This window comes from Tenrec ecaudatus, chromosome 16 (genome assembly GCF_050624435.1).
Source record: "Tenrec ecaudatus isolate mTenEca1 chromosome 16, mTenEca1.hap1, whole genome shotgun sequence".
Lineage (NCBI taxonomy): Eukaryota > Metazoa > Chordata > Mammalia > Afrosoricida > Tenrecidae > Tenrec > Tenrec ecaudatus.
The window spans coordinates 30,349,215-30,374,799 of record NC_134545.1 but is presented as its reverse complement, the minus strand read 5'-3'; the positions used below and the strand labels follow the sequence as shown (position 1 = coordinate 30,374,799).

Sequence of the window (25,585 nt, the reverse complement as noted above, 5' to 3'; positions counted from 1 at the left end):
CCATCCTGCTCTGGAGCAGCAGCAGGGGATGCTGGGAGTTTTAGAGATTTAAAATGTAAAGATTCTGCCTGATTCTCAACACCGCACTCTCTGTACACACACACACACACACACACACACACACACAAGTGAAACCTCCAGCCCAGGGGCAGCATGCGGGTGGGCTCGTCAGATCACTCCCTCTGCCTTTGAACAAGAGGAGGTGATGTAAGGACGGATAAACCCAATGTCAGCAGTAATCCCAGCAGGTACTAATGATATAATTCCATTTCAAAAAGTGCCGTATCCTTTGGAATACTTCTGCAGGGGCCCTGCCTGCGCGAACAAGTGGTCTGGGGCTTTCCTCGCCGGAGCTGGGGACAAAGTCGGGCTGGGCACTGCTGACTGAGCGAGCAGATGGAGTTCAGCCCGACCTCTGCTGGCTCTCAGCGTTCCCCACTGACCCAGTGTCACCCAGGCCCCCAGGCACCGACACGCGATGACCTCCAAGAGTTTACTTGTCCCACAAACATTCTGAAACCCCTGCATGTTTCTAGTAGGAGGCAACCCTGGACAGGGAGAAAGGTTAAGGGCTCAACTATTAGCCAAAAGGTTGGCAGTTCAAACTCACCCAGAGGCACCTGGGAAGAGGCCTGCCTCACAGTCTGCTTGCAGAAGGTCCCAGCCTTGCGAAGCCTGGGAGTGCTTCCACTGTGCACCCACCGGGCTGCCATGAGTCGCCAGTGACTGCACAGCTTAACCCCCTGCCATCGAGTCGAGGCTGGCTCACAGCAACCCTGTAGGGCAGGGTAGAACTGCCCTGTGATACTTTCCGAGACTCAAACCAACGGACAGTGATTCGTTTTGAACTGCGGACCTCACAGATCACAGCCCAATGCTTGACCCGCACCACCAGAGCCCCCGGCAACATACTAGAAGTCTTCAGAACGGCTCCCACACAAAATTCCCTTCATGCCGCGTCTCCACCATCGCATCCCTTTCTCCACCAACGCATCGGGACGCACCTGGCTTTTGGACTCATTGTGTGTGTGTGTGTGTGTGTGTGTGTGTTTGGTGAAAGGCATCAACCCTTGCTTTGGGGGAAGATGAAATTCTGAGTGACTCTGAATGAGCCAAGCAGAACGGAGCAGTTTGACCATCTGGCCCGAAATGCAAACTGGAAGCTCAAGCAAAGCCTGGCTGCTTAGCTCAGGAGGTGGCCCGGGGCCCATGTCCATGAGAGGCGCAGCTGAGGGCCAATGTGCAGGTGGGGGAACGGCTGCCTCAGAGGCCGGCTGGGCTAGCCCTCCTCGTCCTGTAAGCCTCTGGTCTCAGCAATGAAGACACTCTCAGGTGAAGAGGCCAGCCAGAAGGCCCCACACCCTTCACAGCCCCCAAGGCATTACCACACCTTGGACCGGCAAGGCGGGCCAGGCCAAGCTGCTTCTTCATGGCCTCCCTCCTGCCACAGTCCCAACAAGCGGCCAGTTCATCTCCTCACTTGGGAAAATCTGTCTTCTATCTTGGCGGATACCACGTGCTCCTTGCAGGTGCTGGGCAAACAAGCAGGCCCCGGTTGCAGCTCCTTCCTCAAGCCACCAACAGGCTTGGTGGTATGGACACTGTAGGGGCGTGAGCACTTGTGTGGGTTTGCGTCATCAAGCCTCCTCCCTCATCAAGCCTCCTCCCACTGGCTTCCTCCCAGCTGTCAACTCAGAACTGGTGCCAGAGGCTCAGGGGCAAAGGGGCAGGGGCCAGTTGAAGAGGGCATGGGTATGGCTATGGCAGCATTGGCTTCAGTGGGCAATGAACTCCCTGGCCTTCAGCAGCCAGCTGTCCTGGGACCCCTTCCCACCGTCCTCAGTGAGGGTTCTCCTCCGTCCTCATGCACCGACTTATCCATTCACGTGCTTAGTCTTCGAAGAAGCCCAGAAATGAGGGTGAGGAGTGAGGCATCCTGGAAGACGGAACGCCGTCCATGCTGCTTCTCGCAGAGACATGGCCAGGCTCCCTATGACAGGCAGCTTCACGTCGGGACTGACTGGCAGTGAGATGGACTGGGTTGGGTTTGGTATTTGAATCTACAGCTGGGCTGCCTTGGCCTGGACGGAAGCTGGGGTACAAACAGGCCTGAGAGGGGCCCTGAGACCACGGCAGGGGCTCTAAGACCCAGCTTGAGTGGGACCACCGGGTGACAGGCAGTGATGCAGGCAGCAGGGCCCAGCTCCTCATCCAAGAAGGAGAGGCTTCCCTGCTGCAGCCCAGTCCAAGCTTCTAAGGCTAGACGCACTAGGCCTCCATGAAAAGAACGAAGGGCCGTCAAGGTGCAGACTGGCCTCTCTACACCGCAAGACAGAGTGAGGAAATTCAATGCCACACGCCAACAATTAGTCCGAGGGGCCCTGCAAACCTCAATGCCCATCGCTCTGAGCCCTGGAGAAGTAGGCAGTGCCCGCCCCCACTGCCTGCTGCTCTGAAAGGAATCACAATAGGAAGGCCTGGGTGAGGTGGGAGGAAAATGTGGAACAAAACTCAAAATCGTCAAAACAAACAAACAAGGCCAGGTTTATTGGTCTGGCAAGGAGAGAGTGACCTGAGACTGGAACTGAACTCACGCCCATGGATGAAACACAAAAAAACAGCGACCAGGTGCCAGCAGCCTCACCCATGCCGGGCAGAGTAGGCCTGCTCCCTACGTTTTCAGAAGCTGTCAATCTTTACAGGAGCAAGCGGCCTCGCCTTCCTCCCTCGCAGCGATGTGGGTGAGGGGGTTCAATGGCTGACCTCCTGGTTAACTGTCAGCACTCGATCCAGTGGAGCACAGGGTTCCTTTTTTGGCATTACAATTTAGAGTTTAAAAAAAGAAAATCCTCCATGACAAACCTGAGAAATCCAAACCCACTACCTGGGCACGGACTCTTGCTCAGAACACCCAGCCTAGGGTTTCTGAGGCTGTCGAGCCCCGCGAGAGCAGCAAGGCTCATCTTTCGCCCATGGAGCGGCTGTCAGGTTCCAACTGGCGACCTCTAGGCTAGCAGCTCTCAGTGCTTAGCTCACGGCCCCACAGCTCCAACAGGCGGCATGAAATCACCTCAGCGGACACAAATGCCCTCCTGCTTTTCCCCCTGAAAACGGTCACAGAGCCCTGGGGATTCAGCAGAAAGTGCTGGGCTCTGGTGCGGTCACAGGCAGTGGGGGGGGGGGGGAGTCTAGAGCTGGCTTTACCACCTGCCCCAGGAGCCAGCAGGTTGGGTGGGCAGTTCCTGGGGTTGTGGAAGGAGGGGTGCAGCCAGGAGCAGGGTGGTTAGGCCTGGTTGGTGTTCTGGAAGACTCTGGGGCATGGGGAGTTGTGCAGAGACAGGTAAGCGTGCTGGCGCCCACTGCTGGCAGCTCTGAGCAGAGTTTGGCAGACAGCTAGCCACAGAGCGTCCAAGCTCCCTCAGCATAGGTACCAGAACCCCAAAACCTGGCAGCCAGCAGGCAGCCCAGGGGGGTGAGGTCTAAGGAATTCAGAGGCCCCCGTGGCCTGGCAGGGCTGCAGGAGGCAGTCCTACGGTGAGCAGAGAGACCAGGAAAGTCGCATGAACAGTGGGCTCACTGCCTCCCCCTCGCCCTCGCCCCCAGCTTTGGCCATGCCGGGTCCTGACCCCACCTGGAACCTCAGGCAGGCCAGGCTAGGCCCTTCCCTCCTTTCCCAACCTCCACCACGGCTGCCCCACACCCTTGCCCTCGCCGGGCCAGGCAAGGGTCTCACACCCCCTTGAGCCCTAGTCATTCTAGGCCCTCCCCCCTTCCCCCACCCCCAGGCTGAGCTATGCCCACCCTCATCACCCCCCCACCCCCCCGCCTCCACCATACCAGGCCCTCACGCCTCGCCCACTAGGGCCCGTTTCCTCTTGTCCTGCTCACTCGCCACCATCATTTGCCCCCGGCCACTCCCGCCCACCCTACGCCTCTCCACCCGGCCTTGAAGTTGCACAGGGAAACTCAGGAGACCAGACCATGGGAAAGGAAAGGCGCCCAGACGCGGCGCTAGCATTCAGGCGGCACAGACCCTTCAGGTGCCAGGGGTCCGGGCCTCACTTCCCCTGCTGCCAGCCTTACAGGCGTCAGTCCCTACGTCCGTCCAGGCTTCGCTGCATGTTGTGGGAGGTGGGGGCCTCCCACTTGCTCCCTCTCCTCAGATTCCTTCAGCAGGACCGGGCCAGCCGTGGGCACCCGGCAGTCTCCTGAAGAGCATTAGTCAGTCTGTCGCCATCGTTCCATCTACCCGTCTCTGCCAGGGGGCAGCTGGTGGCGGAGGGGCCAAGTGCTTAACCCACTGCACCACAACTCTCCAGGCAGTGGGTAAACAGCTCGGTTTCTACTGCAGCTTCCTGGCCTTGAGCCCTGGCTAGCTCGGAGCTCCTGAGCCACGCACAGTGACAGGTGGGGTCCTCAGGTGCTCACAAGGGTGGCAGGGGGAGGTGGCGGGGGCACATGGAGGAAGGGGAGGTTAAGGTGGGTGGGGAAGCCTCTAGGATCTAAAGAGCCCCAGGTTCTCACTGGTGGGTCCCACTGGCCAGAACCCAAAGTTCTTCATCATTGAGGCCCACGTAGATACAGTGTCCAGTAGAGCTCAGCCACCCTGTGTCCTGTGTGCAGCGGCAGAACCCACAGAACAACTCTACCCAAGGCCACTCTGCAGGCACCCCTTGGCTCCGGGCCACAGACTAGTTGGTGCAGCACCCCCAGCAGCTGGGAGGGTGCAGGCACCCATGTCTACAGAGGCACAGGCGTGGTGCTCCCATGAACAGGCGGCCACCCTGTGCTGGCTTTCCGGAGCCAGCCGGCCAGGCCTCTGGGACAGAACCGGCCTTGACTGTCCCCACACAGCTCAGGGGCCAGAAGAGCAGCCCCAAGGTCCATATTCATTTGAGCTCCATTTTAAAGGCGAGTTAAAATAAACACCAGGGATATTTATAAGGCAAATAAATCTGGCAGAAGCAGCCCCTCCGAGTGTGAGCAGCAGCCTCCCCCTCGGCCCTAGCCCAAGCTGATAAAACACAGAAATGCTACTGTGGACCCTCCAGGCTTATTTTGACTACAGCAGAGGAATGTGGCATGTAAACACGGACTGCCATATTACACTGTTACAACTTGCATTAACAGCAGCGGACAAGAGCGGTATTTTCACAGAAGCATCGTACAGGGGAGATAGCTCCAGCTTAATTTTTTTTTAAAACCATTTCCTCACATAAATCATGCTCAGAACCAAGTGGATTGACTGTTACACTGCAAATGTTTCTTTCTCTCCGTCTCCTTCAACAACAACATACTTAAGATTCCTTCTCAGTGTAAGTGCTTTAAACAATAAAAATCTAAACGTGTGTTTTTTGGGGGTGTGTGTGTGTTTCCTGAAGAAAATAAACACTATCGATTCTTTGCAGACCACACTACCTGGGGCATCCCCAGGCGGCATGGACTCACAGAAGAGCCCACTGTCAGCAAGTCATGGAAGAAGTCTGGGGAAGTCCAGAATCTTCTGGGGGTGGGTGATGATGGCTTGAGGATGTGGCAGGAAAATAATGCAAGAAGCATAATACTTTGTACAGGAATAAGGTGGGTAAGAAACGGGGTGGGGGTGGGGCGGCAGCAATCAGAGGACACTGTGCTGGGCACCAGCAGAGTTGAGGGCAGACACCACATACAGACTCCAGGCATCCGCAGCAAAAGACTGACCCCCGCCCCCCACACACACACCGACTGTGTCCATGTCCAACCAGGGGAGATCAGCGGGTGTGAAAAGCAACATGCTTTTCTGCGTGTTGCCTTGTAAGAAGCCCCCATGCCAGAGGCGTGGAGGGAGGGGGCAGGCAGGGATGTGTGTTTGGGGGGGTACTGGATGGAGATAGTCAGAATACCCTCTCCCCAGCTTCTCAACGATGCAGATGCACGGCGCGGGGAAAAAGAGAGCCCTCGGAGAGGCTTGCCGGCAGTGGGAGGACCCCACCACACTCCACCCAGAGCCTGAGGGTCCCGTGAGGAAGATGAGCAGGCTGCGCCACACACACACACACACACACACGCACTCCCTGACTCGGAGTTGAACTGCCCCATGGGGCTCCCTGGCCGTCAGTCTTTTCCGGAGCGGTAGGCTCATCCTTCTGAGGGATTGAATTCTTGCTCCGCAGTCCATACTCAATCCACTGCACCGCCAGGCCTCCCCATCCACTACTGCCAAATCGACACCATCTCACTGGCCTTGGGTCCCTGCTGACTCAGAAGGTCCCTACGGGGCGGGGTAGGCCTGCCCCTGTGGATTGCTGAGACCAACTCTGCACAGGAGTAGAACGTCGCACTGTACTACCCGGGCTACTCCACTTCCCACATGCGCTCACAAACATCTGGAGACACACTCATGCACACACACACACTCACATGTTCTCACATACACGCGCACAACACACACACACCAAGAGATACTCATTCACGCTTCAGCTCCCACATACAGGACACCGAAACACATGCACACAGGTCTGTGCGCGTGCACACATACCCAAGTAAAAACACACACACACACACACACACACACACACACACGCCGGAGAAGCTGGGCACCAGGATGACCAAGCCTCGGCTGCCCTCTGGTGGCCGCCCTGGTCCCTGCAAGCACGGCGTCTGTGGGCTGAGCTGATGGATGCGCTCAGCACTTGCTGGTGGGGCATCAGGCAGACTGCGGTTCTCAGGGTTCTTTGCTCCATTTTAGGGAAGCTCACCTTTGATGGCGGCCAGGGGAGAGCTAAGGGGCTTTTCCAGGTGACCTGGCTCTACTTTGCCCTTCAACACCCTCCCCAATACCCATGCTGGCGTCTCATCCCGGGGGCTGCCAGGACCCTGCAGAAAAGTCAGTGCCCTGGACATACAACTCACACTGTTGCTTCTCAGGCTGCCACCAGACACTGGGCACCAGCAGAGGGCAAGAGGAAAGGGTTTTCTTTACATTTTTATAAACAAAGGGGGACCAGTACCCCAGCGAGGACCAAAGCCAACTCCCTCTAGGGACGGAAAAGAACATGCGTGCCTGTGGCAGGGCCTTACGTTTTTCCAGGGGACTCCTTCAGCCAGAATATGTCGTCGCTTGTAATGCCATACTCCAGGGCACCCTCAACCTGTCAAGAAAAGGGAGCAGTTCGGCCTGCTGCAGGGCTTTCCTCAGAGAGGCACGCACACAGCTCCACAACCACCCCAGTAGTGTGCTGCATCTGTGCGGACAGAGGCAGGCCTCCCCGATTCTGGCTCAGACCACCGTCTGCCCCGTCTCCTAAAGGAACACGTGGTGCCCAGGCAGGCACCTCCTCTTTCATTCAGACACCAGGCACAGAGGCTGAGGCCCGTACAGGTGCTTCAGGGGCCACACAGAAAGAGTACTTGTGAAGGGAAGAGATAGAAAGGGTGGGGAGTGTGGGAGCAGCCCCCCATGGCTCCAGAAGGCCCAGAATCCGAGGGAGGAGGTCAGGTGGAGCATTTCTGGGGATAGGGTCAAAGGTGATGGAGGTGGAGCCACATGATCAGAAGAATCCTGTCCTCAGAGTGAGTGAAAGCGGGGGGAGTACAACACTGGGGAGCCTCTCAGGATGAGGGCTGGGAGTAAGAGCACCTGAGGAGCATGGGGCAGTGGGGCAGCTCCCCGGGGCAAGGCTGAAGGCTAGACCTCCCAGCCCCCTCGAAGTACCAACCCAGGTGAGTTCTGGGGTCCTGGAATTGACCTGAAGTGGGGCAGCTGCACATTTAGGGCCCCTCTTCCTGGGGTGTGAGGGTACCACGTATTCACTGAGAGGAAATAGGTTTTAAACAGTTTACAATTCTAATTGGCAGGAAAAATAAAGTCCAGAATTTCTGAGGTTTGCGAAAAGCAAACCAAGAAGCCTGTAAAGCCACCCGAGGCAGAATCACAGCAAGTCTCAGGGAGCAGTCTGGGAGGAGGTGGTGAGGCAGGGCAGGGAGACGACGGGACTCAGAGGCTCCCACTTCACCCCTCCTTGGTGTGAGCCGAAGACAAGCACCGCCACCTAGTAGGGCTGCAGCACGAGCGCTGCATCCACCACCTGTCTGTGTTAGCTAGGCTAGGTTAACCGAAAGAGGCCCACAGATAGACACATCACTGAATAACCCAGCCCCCAAAAGAATCCTAGAAACAGTCCAGAAGAAATGGCCGTTGTATCACAAGAGCAATCACAAAAGGAAAACTATTCTACGAGGTCAGTGTGGGAAGGGCAGACTTGCATACCGAATGGAACAAACTACGCGAGTTCCCTAAGGGGGGCAGGGGAGGGAAGGTGAAGTAACGAGGGGAGTGGCAGGTGTTGACTTGGTGAAAGGGAGGATGAAGGACCAAGAGAGGGAGAAGAGAAATTAGAGGAAGAGACAGGGTAGAATACAAGAGAGTTGATGAGTGGTTTGAACTGTTGAACGCAGAGTTAATAGGTGTGTTAGTCACAGAAACTCATGTATAAGAGAGTGTTATATAAAGGTTAAGTGCACATCAAGAAAACATCCCAACCCAGTGCTGCCCAAGCCCACAAGTCCAACATTAACCCATTAACCCATATGTTCAACACCAATCCACAAAGTCCTCCTCCATCTCACAAAACACACACTATGATGCTGACTGCAGGAGGAAAGCTGAATCAGTAAATGTATAAGCATCTCAGCACTGGCAAGGGTCTCCACACGGCTGCTCCAGCACCCAGGGCTGCATAGAGGTAGGTCCATGTGGCTTGCAGAAGTGAGTCTCGCCAGCTGAAGCAGGGTACTGGCTAAGGCAGCTGCACACTGGTCTGACCATCAGAAAGCAAGAGATCCAAGAACTAGAAAGGTGAGGCTCACAGAGCCATTTATCTCTCCGCCCTTCAATTAACCCCACCTGTGTTTATTGGCCAGGTTGGCACAATAAACTAACTACCTCAATAGTCTAAATTTACAGCTTAGACTCTAAAATGTAAATCCCCCACTTGATCCACCATAAAACAAAAAATAGAAAAATGAAGAAGATCTAAATGGGAATTAAGTAGAGTCAGCTAAGGGACGAATAGGTCAGTAGGAGAAAGAGGCTTTCAACTCCCATACAGGATTTCAGGCTTGGAAACTCGCAGAAGCAGTTCTACCCCATCCTACAGGGTCATGATGAGTTGGACCAACTTCATGGCAGTGAATTTGTTTTTGGGGGTGGTAGGTGGTAAGGGATGGATAAAGGGAGTGCTGAGTGGGTCTGGGGGCTGCAGTAAGTAGGCTACCAAGAGCCACACTACCAAGCACTAAGATCACATCAGCTGAGTAGAGAAGAACCACGCTAGAAACAACTCCTAAACAAAACTGAAAGATCCATAGGACAGGGGTTCTCAGCCTTCCTCATGCGGCGACCCTTTGATACAGTGCCTCATGTGGTGGTGACCCCCAACCATAAAATGATTTTCGTTGCTACTTCATCACTGCCATTTGCTACTGTTATGAATCGGCAACCCCTGTGAAAGGGCCGCTCGACCCCCAAAGGAGTTGCGACCCCCAGGTTGAGAACCGCAGCTCCAGGGAACTGTCGGTGCACAAACCCTCTTTGAAGTGCTCTAGAGCCGAGATGTCACTTCGAGAAGACAGGTGCACTAGTTTTGACAGCCTCATCCTCACAGGGACAAGCAGACAGGACTAAGGAAGACCAGAGAAGAACGGGCGCGCTTGGACTGCGGCGCTGGCACGAGCCGACGAACAGACGCATCTGTCTGGGACGGACACGCAGAACGCCTCTTGGGAGCAAGGCTGGTGAGGTTTTATCTCACGGACTTGGACATGTCACCAGGAGGGGCCAGTTCCTGTCAAAGGACATCATGCTCACTAACGTGGAGGGCAGGGGCGTGAGAACACCCTTCAAGGACACAGGCGCCGAGCCGGCAGCGAAGGCTGGAGCAGGAATGGTGTGAGGACGGACGGACGGACGGACGGACGGCAAGGGAGCGGGACAGCTTGACAGCGGCCCAGGGAAGCCCACTGCATGCGGGTCTGTCTTGCTCTTTCCCGCCCCTCACCTCCTCTCCCTACCCTTCCCCGGGGCCCTTCCCCGCCATGGCCTTGTCATAACCTTCCAAGGTTTTCCCTGTGACGTAAAAACCATGTTTGTTGCTGTTTTTCTTTCATGATGGTGGTGTGAAATATTTTCTAGATGAGACTGACAACATTTCCTGACTATAATGTCTTCCGGTTTTGTCCATGATCCGGTGTATGTGACAGTCTCATCGTTGTTTTTACGGCTGCATACTAGTCCATGAGGTGCATGTACCAGAGTTGACTTGGCCATTCCCCAGAGAGGGTCTGGGCTTGCTTCCATCGGTTCGCTGTTACAGAGATTGCTCCGATAAGCATGGAAGTGCATACATGTGTTAGTGTTTTGCTCTTTATTTCTGTCGGGTGTTGACTGGGTAGAGAGACTGCTGGGTCTTACGGTGTTTCCGTCCACAGTTGTTTAAGGAGGTGCTATGCTGTTTCCATAGTGACTATGCAATTCCACAATCCCACCAGCAACGGATAAGTGTTCCAATCCCTCCCCATTCTCTCCAGCATTTGTTACTTGCTGTTCTGTTTATTTTTTATGATGAATGTCAGTATGGGATAGTATGTCATCGTTGATGTAATTTGTGTTTCTTTTATAGCTAATGATCATCAGCATTTCTTCATTTGCTTGTTGGCTGCCTGGCTATCATCTTTAATAAATAGGCTATTCATGTCTTAGTCAATTTTTTCATATGTTAGAAATTAATTTATGTCACTAAAGAACATACCTCTGTCAAACAAGCAGCCATCAAGCAGGGAAGCAACAAAGCCCACATGGAAGAAGCACACCAGCTTGTGTGATCACAAGGTGTCGACAGGAATAGGTATCAGAAGTTCAAAATCAAGCAATCAAATCGACGTGAAGGAGCGTGGAAAGAGTGGAGACCTAAAGCCCACCTGTACAACACTTGGCCAGGCCCTCACAGAGCGGCCACATGCAGGGAGGAAGAATCCAGGGTGTGTGTGGTAGAGCACGGACGAAACTCCTACCGATCCCCTGGTTCTTTCATCTTTCTTCCCCTTACTTTAAGGCAAGATGAGACAAGATGGTTCGATGCAGGCATGCCAGGCTGGATGACCTTTCAGAAAGGGTAATGGGAGCCACGATTCCCTGAGGATACGGGAGGAGGGGGGAGAGGGGGAGAGGGGGAGGCTGATCGCCACGATGACCGCATGGTCCCCCCAGAGGGGAGAGAATAAGAGAAGCGTAAGTAAATGGGTAACCTGGGGGGGGGGGCAAGATACGGCTAGATAGACAGACAGAATACATTAATGATACGTAACAATCATAACAAGGGTTCTTGGGGGAAGGGTGGGGGGAGCTGATAACAAAGAGAGTTCAAGAAGAAAGAAAATGTTTTGAAACGGATTGTAGTAGCAACTGTACTGTTGTGCTTAATCCATTTGAATGTTATGACATGTGTAAGAGCTCCCAATAAACTGATGAAGTAAACAAAGGAACACAAGCCCCTTCGGTTGCACTTGTCCCCCTTTGTCAGCCACTCAGACCCGTGTTCAGGTCTAAGGGAAACGGGACACAGGTTTTTAAGCCTGTGCGCCTTCGCTTGCTTTTTCCTTTAAATTTTAACCTTATTTGGTTTTTAAAGGAAAGCGTATTCTGTGGAGTCGCATAGCTTATTTCATCCAATGAAATCCGTGATAGTGTCGCTTCACACCCCCATAAATGAGCTCTGTGTGTTAGTTCACTCCCAACCTGCCTCCCTTCCCTCCATCACCTCCCTCTCCCTGCCCCTCCCACCCCTGTCCCTGCCCCGAAGCCTGCGAAGTTTCATCCTTTGGTGTGAAGAGTACTTCTCTTTGTTTGTCCTGATAACAGTGGTGTCCTCACAGCTTTGTCTTTATAAGACTGACAAACTCTGCTAAGTGTACTGTTCTCTAGGGCTGTCTGTGTCTTGGGGTGTTTAAGAGCCTCATAGCCATGTGTGACTGCACCAGAGTCGGGGTACCCATGCCTCTGGAAGCGGAAGTTTGGGTGGTTCCATCTGTTTGCAACCATGGAAGTTGCGGCAAAGTCCTAGGTGTGTGCATGTGCTTGGTGGGGCTGTGTTCTTTATCTCCTTTAGGGCACCTACCCACACAGAAGGAGGATTACAGGATCAGAAGATCATACTGTGCTTGCATTTGTTTAACGAAGCGTCATACTGAATTCCACAGAGGTTGTATGTTCCTCAGCCCCACCAGCAATGTATGGTTCCAACCTCTCCATAAGCTCGCCAACAGTAATTGCTTTCTGTCTTTAAATTTTTTTATTTAAAGCCAGTCAGTGTGAGGTGGTATCTCATTGTTTCAATGTGTATTTCTCTAATTACTAACTACTTCTTTTTTCATATAGTTATCATCTTTTGTAAATTGTCTATTCATGTGTTGCAACCATTTTTAATTGGGTTATTTGTCTTTTTCTTTAATGAAGATGTTGTAGTTTTCTATAGAGTTTTGAAATTAGCCCTTTAATCTGATGTATCATTAGGAGATATTTTCCCCAATCTGTAGGTTCTCTTCTAACTCTATCAATGAAGTCTTCTGCTGTTCATAAATGTCGTAATCTGAGAATGCTCCAGACCTGTATCTTGTCTTCTGTGGTGTGGATGGTTTTCATTATGTTCGGTAGTATATTTGTGTCTTGCATTAAGACCCTTACATTTGTCCCTAATTTTTTATGGATGGTTTTTATGGTTCTGGGGTTTATATTTAATCCATTTTTATCCGTTTTGAGTTTCTTTTTGTCCATGATATGAAGCATGGGTCCTGTTTCATTCTTCTGCAGGTGGGGATCTCATTTTCCCTGTTTGTTGAAAAGGCTCTCTTCCCCAGTTAGTGTGCTTTCGTCCTTTATCAGAGAGCCGGGTCCTCAATTTTAACCTGCCATTCTTCATGTCTATCACTGTGCTGTATAACGAGCTTTAAAGTCTGGGAATGAAAAGCCTTCTACTTTGTGTTTAATCGTGTTTCCTTTATCCTGGGCTTCTTCTCTCTCCATGTATAACTGGTGATCAGTTTGCCCATTTCTTTGGAAGAATCGTGCTGAGATTCGGGTCAGAGGTGCACTGACTTTGCAAAACATCTTTGGCGACATTAAGATTGTCACTGTTTGGTCTCATAGCTTTCTTTTTTTTTTTTTTCACAAGAGAAAAGCTTGTAGTTAGTTCAGGGATCGTTTGCTGGCCCTTAGGAGTGTTTTCTGGTCCCGTCTATTGGGGCCCCAAAGTCTACTTTCAGCATTCCCTGGGACCTTGCCACTCCATTCCCTTGCTGTTCCGCTGCACTGCCCCAGTGCTTTGCCTCGGTGTGGTGGGATCAGGTCATGCAATTCCCACACTGTGTCTCCAGTGCTGTCCCCGTATCGCCCTTAGTCACTGAGGGGCATCATTTCTCATAGTGGGGCCAGCCATGTTGTTCTCTCTGTGGACTGGCTGCTCCACTCAGGAACATCCTCCTCATGGTCTGGTGGGCCAGGCTGTGCTCCACTCTCTCCTCCTGCCCCTTCATCTGCTCCCGTGTGCTCTGATCAGACATGTCCATCTCCCGGAGCTGCAGAGTCAATGTCGTCCTTTGAAACAAATTCTTTTCGGGGGAGGGGCAGGAATCCACTTAATTTATGGTGCTGGGGCCAGCCTCCCAGACCTCTCCACTGGTTCCCTACTCCACGCCGGGATATTGCATTCACACCTTGCGGCACTGGGTTCATAGCTTTCTTATTAAGGCGTTGCCATTTTCTATAGGTTTTCGAAATTAGCCCTTTATCTGATACATCATTGCCAAATATTTCTTCTCAATCTGTGGGTTCTGATGAAGATTTCTGATGTGGATAAATGTCATATTTTTACCCAGCCTTCTATGTGGCTTTCTGAAATGTGGGTATTTTTCATTGTGTTTGGTAGTATATTTATGCCTTGGATTAGGAGGAAAAAAACCACTTCCCTAATATGAATGATGAGAAGATATATATATATATCCAAGAAGCTGAACAGATCCCAAACAGGATAGACCCCGTAAGAAAATTGCCAAGACACATAATAATAATCAAATTTTCCAAAGATCAAAGAACTCTGAGAGTAAGTCAAAACAAAAAGCTACCTACAAAAGGGAACCAATAAAGACTAGAGTCTCATTCTTAGGAGAAATCATGTCGGATGAAGACAGAACCACATACCTGGAGGGTTCAACAGGATATTGCTTTTATTTCTTGAGATGGGCCGTGTAAGTATATAAGGGATGCTTCTTTTAAAATCCCTCCAGGTTCCTAAACCCTCAACCCTAAATAGTGGCCTGAGTGGCAACAACAAAAAAGTAAAACTGAAAGTAACTTGGACTCTTTCTTGACAAACAAGTTCATCTGAAACAAACGATGCGGGCAAGCAGGCAATGAGATGAAATATATAAACCTCTGACAGAAAATAATCGCTGCCCAAGAATTATATCTCCAGCAAAAATGGTTCTTCAAATGCAGCGGTGCAATTAGGATATTTCCAGATAAATAGAAATAAAAGGAATCTGTGAAACCAGACCAGTCTTATAAGACATCTACGGGGGCTCTTTGGACAAGAGACTGATATAAGCGCACAGGGCAACACCCCCCAGAAGGCAACCCAGGCATATAAGGGTCCGAAATAAGACAGACCTGGGGAGCTGATAGCAGGGGCTCCAGTGGGAGAGAAGGCTTTGAAAATGATGATGGCGGCATATGTGCAAATGTGCTTGACACACTGGAGGAATGTATGCATGTGATAAGAGATGTAAGAGCTCCCAATAAAAGTATTAAAACAAACAAACAACTTCCCCCCCCCAAATTGTGCATTCATAGACTTTCTAGCTGCATAAGCTGAAATAGCTCCTTTTTATTTATTTTTAATCATTTTATTGGGAGCTCATACAACTCTTATCACAATCCATATATACATCCATTGTGTGTCAAGCACATTTGTACATTTGTTGTCCTCATCATTCTCAAAACATTTGCTTTCTATGTAAACCCAAAAAAAACACCTTAATAAATGTTTACGAGAGTTATATTCCTAAAAAAAGATGGCGATATTCTCCTTTGTAAAAATAATAATACAGAAATAAGATAAACCTACAGGACTGCGAGTAAGAAACCAGAGGCATCAATTTGGAGAGGAGACAACTACAAAGAAAACAGAAGGAATGGTGTAGTTCAGGGACTCCCAGATGGATAGGAAGTCAAGTGAATTTTAAGACAGAATGGACTTTCAACTTGGGAAGTAATAAATTACAGAGTAATCTCAAATAAATCTCATCAAAACAAAAACAAGGGAAACCATAAAGATTCAGTACACACTAAACTAACAACAATTAAAAAAAGACAAGACAAGGAAGCCGGCAAAATGAACTCCGCACAGAAGTTTGTCTGGAGCAAAGAAACCGGCAGTACCACGAAAAGCAACTCACACAGAACGGGCCGAGGTTAAAGTCCCCGGTCCGGAGACAGAGAGAGCAGCAGAACGGACAAGAAACCAGGAGCCTCAATCTGACAGCTATGACACACATCTTAGACACAAAGACAAAAATAGCCTACACGTCAAAGGATGGAAAAAAAAAAAAAAAAGAATCGAGCTAATGGCAGGCTAAAAGGAATCGGTGTGGGGTTCCTAGGAAATGAACTAAGGTTTTCCCACTCTGGAATGATGCAAATGGAATCAGATAGGGACAACGGATGATGACACTGAGAGCAACTGACACGTGTAGTTCAAAAGGGTGGACCTTAGAGTACTGGAGTTCCAGCTCCACAGAGCAAAGGCCTGGGACAGAGCTGCAGTGGAAGTACCATGGGCCTCATGGACCGGGTGAGCTGTAGTGACGGTAGCATTGGCTTCACGTGCCAGCTGAACCCAGAGACCACATGGCGGAGGCAGCCGAAGCTGCCTGGGGGACACTCACATGCACGGGGTACTTGGGCCGTCCTCCAGTAGCAATGACAATGTGCTCAGCCGAAAGCAAAGTCTAAGGATAACCAAAGAAAGCTTGGGTCACACAGGTACATGGAAGCCACACATCTAAGGGGCTTAAGTACCCAGAGGTGCTCTGGGTACCAGGTCTCCACCTTGCAGGGGGCCCCCCCGGCCAGCTGCACAGAGTCTCCACAGTGCTGGCCTCCTGGCCTTGGGTCAGCTGAACAGGCAGCAGGAGAGGGCCGGGGGCATCTTACTGTAAACACTCAAGGAGCACCAGCGGGCATCTCCTGGAACCCCCACCAAACCCTGCCCAGAGGGCACAACCCACCTGCCCCTCGTACCACCCAGCACCCACGATTCCCACTCCTGCTGCCCGCACGTGTGTGGAGGGGACTGTGCCATGCGGTTCTCAAGACTGGGGCCTTTGGCAGGCCAGTAGCCAGGTCTCTTTGTCAAGGCTCACTAGGGTGGGTTTGAACCACCACCTTTTCAGCTCGTCAGCGAGGCCAGTCCTTCCCCGTCTGTGCCACCAGGGCCCCCGGAGCATTGCACATGAGCTGGTTACTCTGTTTCCAAGAAAATTCCAAACCAAACTCACTGCCATAGAGTCCGTCCCAACCCACAGTGGCAGAAGAGCACCTGGGGTTTCCGAGCCTTGCAATCAGCCTCCCCTTGCTGCCAGAGAAGCTCCTGCTTCTCAGAGATCCGCTTCTCCTGTCAACAGCTGGAGATGCTGGGGGGGCTCTGGTGGCATCATGGGTTGGATGTTGGGCCACTAACTACAAGGTCAGCAATTCCAAATCTACTCGCTGGTCCCAGGGAGAAAAGAGGGTCTCTCCTCCCACCGAGAATGACAGTCTCAGAAGTCAAAAGGGGCACTTAGTTCTCCCCTGTCCTATCCGGCGGCTACGCATCACAGTGAGCCTGGTGGCATTGGGGAGGTGGGACCTGGGTAAGAGCAGGTGGTGTGTAGGTCGGAGGCAGGCTTCCTGCGAGTCAGGCACTTACCTCCTTCCCCGCTTTCGTAAGGCCGCGCACTGTGTGCTCGTTGACAAAGCTTGCTTTGATATTGAAGTACTTGACCTTTCTGAAAAACCAAAACCAGATGTTCAAATGTCCCGTTGGAGTAGTCAGCAGGGAGCAGTGCAGACGCCCCCCAGCAGGTCAGCTGCTGGCCCACCGCCCACCACTGTGGCTCAGGCTCAAGGAGTGCTACACTAGGAAACAGAGGGGAGGGTGGGACATATCACTGTTGTCTCCTGGAATTTCTGGACCACCAGGACCACAGGTGCCAAGGCAGAGCCACAGTACTGAAGGGCTCTGGAACATCCCGGCCATCTACAAGGACCCATCCTGCCGCCCAAGTGACTGGCTTTCCACTCACTCCCACGTCCTACTGGACAGGTGTCCAATCTCTGTTTCCAGGGCCCCCCTGAGGCCAGGAGAGGGAGTGTGGCAGGTAAGCAGGCACCCAGGTTCTCTGTGCCCATGTTGTCTCCAATGACCAAGACCAGACTCTTCTCCGTGGCTCCCAGAGCCCCACTCCCTGCTCGCTCATGAGCTGAGTAAGTTGCCTTCACTCTGTAGCCAGGAGGTAAAAGATGTGCGATCCAACACGGGGTCCTACACTGTTTGGCCATGGGTCATGGCAAGGCAGGAAAGATGGCTCTCTCCGGGGCCTGCCAGAGTGAACCACCCGACACCAACCAACTCTGAGGGCCAGAGCCCTCTAGGAGGAGGAACTGAGGCCCCAGTTGGCACCGAGCAGTGCAGCCAGCGCTACCAGCGCCTCTCTCTCAGCCCTTAGATTTAACCCACATCTGGCCCAGCTCAGATCGACCCTACTCGACCGAGTAATACTGTTCTCCAGGCTTCCCCAGGCTACCACTCTGTACAGGAGCAAAATGCTTCATCTTTTTCCCACAAAGCAGCTTGGTGGACTTGAACCTCCAACCTTGCAATTAGCAACCCAGTGCACCACCAGTGTTCCTTTTTCAGGTTTAGTAGAGCAAGGCATCACACAGGTCCTACTGGGCTCCAATAAACCCTGTCCCCTTGTCAACCCATGTCAGAGCCACCACCACCAGACTCGAAGCTGGGCAGAGCCCAGCGCCAGGCCGGCACCTTCCTGGGTAGCAGATCCTGGTGGAGTCAGTGCCAGACAGAGAGGATGTGTCAGTGTTTGGGTCCTGGGACCTCATGAGGTTGTCGGGGTATCCTGATCCCAGGTCTAGGCAAGCCATCCCACGAGTGACCACAGCGAGGAAACCAGATGTGGGGTTTGTGGTTCAGGGGCAGTGTCTGGGGCGTTCTCTTTGCTGCTGGCCAGGTGGCCTTCCCAGGTATCTTCCATGGCACTATGGGCCAGGCCCACTGGAGAAAGATCACATACCTGGAGGAAGGAGCAGGCTCCTCAAGAGTCCCTTGCTGGGCTCTGGGTCCCCTGTGCCAACACTGCCCTTGGCATTCTTTGCTCTCCCTTCAGCATAGCCCCACTAGACTGCTGGGCTATTCCTCCAACACGTTCCTTAGGCACCTCAGGCTCCTCACCAGCACCCACTTGCTCAGCAGACGGCTTCCATGTCCCAATGGCACCCCACCAGCTCCTGATGGGGTCCTCACTTGAGAGCAGAGCCCACACTGATACTCACTCAGAGTCTGCCGCCCACCTCACAGGGGCTGTACTCCCTCCCTGTGGGCAGACAAGGCATGCTTGGGGACCCGTACCTGTCCTGCAGCTGGACTCGGTGGCCCCAGTTCAAGGACTTGACATGGTTCTGAACAGCTTCCGCCATTTTCCGCCTGGCGGCACACAATGTCAAAGGTGAGCATTCACAGGCCACAGAAGAAATAGCAGAGTCCCAGCTGGGTGCCAGCAGGTCCCTCCCAACATACGGCGACCCCGTGTAACAAGCACAACCGGCCCATAGGAGTTCTCTCTAAGCTGTGACATTTATGAAAGTGGAGCGCCAGGTCTTTCTGCACAGGAAGTGCTGCGGGGAAGAGGGTTTTGAGCAGCCAACCCCTTGGTTAGCTGATGAGTGCTTGACCTTTGCACCACCAGGCTCCTTCTGGAACCAACTCTGAGGTGCCAATATCAAGAATCAAGGGGATAGATGCCCCCTGAAGTAGTTATAACCCCTGGTTAGCAATAAAGTCGGGGCTCTCCTACTCTCCCTCCCAGGCTCTCCCCATGAGGACCACCAAGCGGGGCTAACGTGAGCATGCTACCATGAAAAAAAAAGAATCCAGGGGATGGGGCTTCAAAGAGAGCATGGCAACATTCTGGTATCTGGTCATGCATTTTCCCGGCATTTTTGGAAGCCCCCACTTTCGACACCCACCCTGAGGCACCACTGCCTCTGTCCTAAACAGGAGGCCTGGGGCTTGGTTTCTGATCATTTGGGTTATGACCAACAAACAGCAGGGGTCATGTTAAACATTACTGTCACCCAGAGCCTGTCAGCATGCCACCCAGAGGCCATCCCTGGGCAGTTCCTAAGGGCAGCATGGTGGCTGAGCCAGCTCAGGGACTCCTCTGGGGAGAGCCCCAGAGCCACCCAGCTGCCTCCCTGGACGGAAGAAGCCTGGCATAAGCTCCCACGCCCCACACCCTACTGCACTTTCAGGGGCCCTCCTGTGCAGGTGGGGGGTGGGGGTGGGCAGTATCTCTGATCTCTACCCATAGTATCCACCCTCCCAAACACAAAATACTTCTCAGACAATGCTGGGGGCAGAGGTGGGGGTGGGTGGGTAGACAGAGTCACCCTAGCAAGCTCCCTATGATGATTCATGGGACAAGCACCCCCCCCCAACCCCATTCTGCCTGTTAGGGGCAGAAGCGATGGCTCAGCACCCACTCTCACCAGTTGTGTGGGACGGGGTGGGTCACCTCCCAGCCGTAGTGGCTGGCATCTTGGATCAAGCCCCCCAGCAGGGCTGCCTGGTGCATCAGTTTCTTGGGGATACAGCCAACGTTGACACAGGTACCACCAAGACCCCAACTGGTGCCTGGACACAGAAAAGCACATGGAAAGTGAGGCAGGCTGCCAGTGCTTGATGGAAGGTCTGCAGGACCTTGGGGCAGGGGAGGCAGGCTCTGCCCGGGTTTCTGCACTTGTCTGTAATGCCCTTGCCTTGTTCTAACTCAAACGCAACCCTTGAGACTTTTGCCTGATGGGTTTACTCTCTGCAATTGAATTCAGAGTCCTGTGAAAAGTCAGAATCCTGGAGAAACTTTAAAATAATGGCAACCAACACAGGAGGCAAGACATTTTGGGCAACTCTATGGCCCACTGAGGATGAAAGTGTCAGCTGTCCTTTGAACATGACCCAGACCTCCCCCCACCTCAGGCCATCCCAGCCACTCCCATGAGCCACCTACCTCTCAGAGAAGGTTCCACATAATCCACCACGGCCACCTTCCTTCCCAACTGAGCAGCTGGAGTGGGAAGAGGAATGGACAGTGAGTGCATGGGGATGGGGACACCCGGGGCCCACACGGCTCAGGAGGGGCTGCCCAGGGGCTTCCCCCGTGGCTGCTGAGCCCCACACAGCCTCAGGTGGTTGACGCACCCGCCACCTACCTCCCACTCAGATGTGGCTACATACAGGCAGGCCCATCAGACCTCCTCTGATCATAACCTTTGCACTGGCCCTCTTGGGCACTGCTCTCTACACCCAGGCTGGATCTTACCCACCTTGTTTCCTGCCCTGCCTTCTCAAGGCCTGGCATTTTGCCTGGGCCCACAGCCCCTGGGCACCTTGGACAGCATATTAGAAGCAGCTCCACACACCAGAGGCCCCTATCTAGGCCTGCTACCCAGCCCCCACTGCACTCCCACGCTCCTAAGAAACCCAAGTCCCCTATAAGAATGTTCTCAGCTCCTCTCTGCCCTGCTGAGGAGGATGAGCACGCTGTGTCCCCCCACACTGCAGTCCTCCTCGTCAGGGCATGTGTCGGACTCCAGACTGCACTCCCAGCCAAGGTGCCTCCCGGTCTCCCTCCTTCCAGCAGCTCTAGCAGCAGGCCTCCGAGTGTAGGCTCCGGGCTGACTTTGACACAATTGCCCAGCACCCTTCAAGACTCTGGAACCTCGCCCAGGAAGATGACTGGACTTGGGCACCATGGGTCCTTGGATGTCAGAAAGCTGCAGGATGCGCTCAAACCAATGCCATTAGAGACCAAGAGGAGGAGGGGGGTTTAGAGGGTTCATCCTACAAACCTGGTTGGCAGAAGAGTCTCATTTCACCCTTCCCCCAAAACACAGTAAGAAAACAGTCCTTAACTTTGACTCTGAATGGGAGACCTGGGGAAAGCAGCAGGGAACTGCAGACAAGCAAGAGTCAGCATGTTGCCCTATCACCACCCCGCCATGGTTTGTGCAAATAGTGTCCAGTCACTGCAGAGTTTAATCTGTACAAGAAAAAACGATTCATGCATTTTGGTCTGAAGCCAGCCTATGCTGGTTTAACAGTGTCTGAAATTCCATACCACTGGCAAAATTAATAGAATTACCTTATGCCTCGGGGGGATGATTAATGATATTCTCTAACAAAAAGTGAGAATGATGTCTCTAAAGTGAACTGGACACATATATAAATTATAGATACATGAATGGATTGGGGGCACTTAATTTGAGCCCCAATCTATGAAGAATTAGTTAATGGCATGGCCCTGCTTGATGCTCACCCTCATGAAGACATCACTGACAACATGAGAGCTAGCAGTGCGTGCTGAAGAAACCAGCTAGTGCCGCTGTCAGAAGGAATAGCTTCTGGGGTCTTAAGGCTTGTTTTAAAACAGTCATCTCAGTGAAGTGCCGACTAAGTCCACAAGGAAGAAGCATACCAGCCTGTGTGATCCAAGGATCGCAAATAATAAAATCCAAATGTAAAGGAGGGAATGGTACCGGAGCTTAAATTGTGAGCAACCAATTGGCAGGTTATGGAAGACAGTGGAGGCCCCAAATCCACTTGCAGGGTCCTTGCCCAGAGCCGAGGGCTGTGAACAGACTTGCTAGCATACAGAGAACACTGGAAAGTCAATTATAGGAGATGCAGTTAGGCTCAAACGTAACACTGTATCATTTGATCTCTCTCCCTTCTGAACCATTTTTTTGTGATTAAGAAAGAGTTTTATATAAAGGGTAAATTGTACATTAAGAAAGCATCCTAACCCAGTCCAATCCAAGCCCATAGGTATAATATTAGGCCATAGCCCATATGTCCGATCCCAATCTATAAAGTCCTCTTCAGAATCACAAAACACAAGTAATGACGCCAAATGCAGGATGATCACAAGTCAGTGGATAGAGAGTCTTTGGATACAGGGGCAATGTAAGCATCTCAGCACTGGCAGGGTCTCTCTCTCTCTAGAGAGAGAGAGTTCCCAGAATTCTTAAGAGAAGATCACGAGACCCTTTTCACAAAGATGGCGCCGAAGGCAAAGAAGGAAGCTCCTGCCCCTCCCAAAACAGAAGCCAAAGCAAAGGCTTTAAAAGCCAAGAAGGCCGTGCTGAAAGGTGTCCACAGCCACAAAAAAAAGAAGATCCGCACGTCACCCACCTTCCGGCGGCCCAAGACCTTGAGACTAAGAAGGTAGCCCAAATACCCTAGGAAGAGTGCCCCCAGGAGAAATAAACTGGACCATTATGCCATCATCAAGTTCCCCTTGACCACAGAGTCTGCCATGAAGAAGATCGAGATAATAACACACTGTGTTCATTGTGGATGTCAAAGCCAACAAACACCACATCAGACAAGCTGTGAAGAAGCTCTATGACATTGACAGAGCCAAGGTCAACACCTTGATCAGGCCTGACGGGGAGAAGGAGGCATATGTTCGACTGGCTCCTGACTATGACGCTTTAGATGTTGCCAACAAAATTGGAATCATCTAAAGTGAGCCCAGCTGGCTAATGCTAAATATAAACTTTTTCAATATATAAAAAAAAAAGAGAGGTCACGCCCACATAGAGGCCTCATTGGTTATATCTTGATTGACAGGCCAGACTCCACCCCTTCACTTGTAATCCTCTCAGATTGACACCAGAGTATGTAACTACCACAGTCACCCTAGATGACTACATCCCCACTGCTCCGCATGGTTCTTAGGAGTAGAAAGTCAAGTGAAAGACGAATCCCTGAGGTATTGCTCTTAGAGAAGGTGCTAACCCAGTGAGGCGCTGGTTTTGTTCTGATGGACACAGCCAGGCTGAAGGTGGAGGTGGTGAGGCCTTTTTTGATACCTGAGATCTAAAGAGGAGAGGCTTCTTGGGACCTATTGTGCTTGTGCAGGTGCACGATGTCAATCAACACACAGCGTTACCTTTATGGATGTCCTTCTGACCCATTTTAAAGTTGTTTCAGTTTATAATATGTTCTGCTTTCTTGTTTTTCCGTGTATGAAGAGAATTTTAATGGAATGTTCAGTGCGCATCAAGAAAACCTCCCTCCCCAGAGCTGCCAGAGCTCACAGCTCCAACATTACACTATGTGCACCAACACTCCAAAACTCTTCCACCATCTCACAGAAGAGACGAACTGAGACCCAAAGTCGGGCAAAAGCCAAGTCAAAGAAGGGGAAATCATGTCAAGAATGATGGGGTCTCCACATGGCTTCTGGCAAAAAGTGCCGCATCATGATAAGGTCCGGACTCTAAGCAGAACTTCCCAGGGGAACAGGAGGACCTCTCCCACTCTGAGCCCGGCCAGTGGCCGCTCGGACGCTTCCACCTCGGACCTATTAAGGGCGCCTCCCATGGAAAAGAAAAAAAACAAAAACAAACCTCCTCCCTCAAGGTCCGTCTGTTGGTCTGCAGCTCTCAGTCGCCAAATGGTAGATTGGGGAAGGAAGGCGAGCTTAGGTTGGGCGCATGCAATAATCCCCACCAGCTGAGTTCAAAGCTGCAAAAGGAGTTGATTCCCTAGCTTGAGCCAGGGCTTCCTTCCTCCGCTGCCGGCAGAGCAGGGATGCAGCATCCAAAGGGAATCGGCCTCTGCTTCCTTTTGGATTAAGATTTTTCTGTGTTTTGTCTAGTCATTGTTATCGGGTCTTTGTTGCTTCCTGTTTGTGCTTGATATGATTTTCTGTATGTGAAATCCAAGAAGTAGATCTCTGGAGACAGTAACTGGATTGATAATTGCCTGGGGGGAATGGAATGGCGTAGGAGGATGGAAGGAAACAGGGAGCTGACCACAATAGGTTGACGGAGCACCACCACCAAACTCCGTTTCAGAACATTTTCTTCTTAGACTTACCCGGGCAGGGAGTCTGGGGGTTGAACAATTCAATTATATGACATGTGAAATATATGCCAATAAAACTGTTTGTTTTTTTTTAAAGACTCAATGAGTCAACAATGAGTCCCATACAACCCGGTCCGCTATTGCCCCTTCCCCTCCCCCTAACAGGCTAGTGAAGTAGGGAAGTGGTTCCCCCAAAAGAGCCTGCTTCTCTAATCCCCTCACGCCCTGCCTGTATAAAGAGACAGGATTTCCAAGCTTCTGCTCTAAAATCAACAAGACAGACCTTGGAGTTCTGTTTGGACTATACCAGCACCTTCGTCTCCTAGAGACTGTCAGCTAGAAACCCACTGCAAAGGCCCCTCCGTGGAGTCTGCTCTCGCGGTCAGCACTCCCCTGGCCTCCCTGCACATGGCTGTAACTCAGCCCTTCGAAACCACTAGCACAGACTCCTGAGGACTCCGGTGCCTGGTGCCCTCGGCCTGCTCTGCTGCTGGGCAGCTATGAGCCCCTACAGAAGGGCCCTGACAGTGGAGCCAGGAGGAGTGTCACCACAATGGAGAGCTGCCACCCACCACAGGGCCACTAGGATTCTGAAATCCACACGGCAGATGTTTGTGACATTTTTCTGAGAAGCGTCAGATCCTTTTCCTCCTGAATCAGCAGCAGCTTTGCTGTGCTTCTGCAAGCCAGCGATGACGATGCAGCCCTCACAGAAGGAAGCCCTGCATAAAACTCAAGGGTACCGCTCAGTCCTCCTAAAGAAGCTTCACTGGGTGTTGGCTCTCTTGATGAAAATATGGTCCCAGAAAAAAAGCAGGGAAGACTCATCACCAGTGAGAGAAGACGAGCCACCAGTAGGAGGACAGACTAATTGGCCCACGATATCTCTCTCACTAGTGTGGTGATGCTGGCTGTGGATGAATTAATCACAGCGCATCTTCTGGTGAGTCTGGGAGAGAGTGAAAATTAAAAACTGAGACCTGGAACTTTCCAGTCTGATTTAAAGCAGTGAGGGGGAAGCGCTGTGGCAGAGGGAGAGAAAACAATAAGCAACTCTGCCCAGCTGGCAGCTCTTTGCATGAAAAAGTGCAGACAAAACTGTTGATTACTAGGGAGAACCAAGAAAACTAACAACTTCAGAAATCTGTGCATCTTTTGGTTTTCAGTTGGGGCACTGAGATTTTTGTAACAACATCCAAGTGAACAGGTAAAAAGAAATGAAAGTACATACAGGGAGGATAAAAATCTTTTAAAAACTCGAACCACACAACAATGGTAAACAGAATGCAATCCTTAAGGGAAAGCATAGAGGAAAACCTCAAAGAAAGCAAGAAAACAAAAAAAAA

At 51.8% G+C, this 25,585-nt stretch overlaps 1 protein-coding gene across 2 annotated transcripts in view; it reads right to left on the bottom strand.

Moving 5' to 3' along the window:
- The window catches only part of TXNRD2 (thioredoxin reductase 2), an 80,343-nt gene that overhangs the window by 32,567 nt on the left and 22,191 nt on the right, over positions 1-25,585 (bottom strand). For both annotated transcript variants that reach the window (XM_075534950.1, XM_075534951.1), the window contains 6 exons: positions 20,374-20,430; positions 19,856-20,000; positions 18,717-18,791; positions 16,998-17,076; positions 15,976-16,038; positions 7,060-7,130 (listed from right to left, as the gene is read on the bottom strand). In XM_075534950.1, coding sequence (XP_075391065.1) covers positions 7,060-7,130; positions 15,976-16,038; positions 16,998-17,076; positions 18,717-18,791; positions 19,856-20,000; positions 20,374-20,430 — 490 coding nt within the window. The remainder of the gene's footprint in view (positions 1-7,059; positions 7,131-15,975; positions 16,039-16,997; positions 17,077-18,716; positions 18,792-19,855; positions 20,001-20,373; positions 20,431-25,585) is intronic.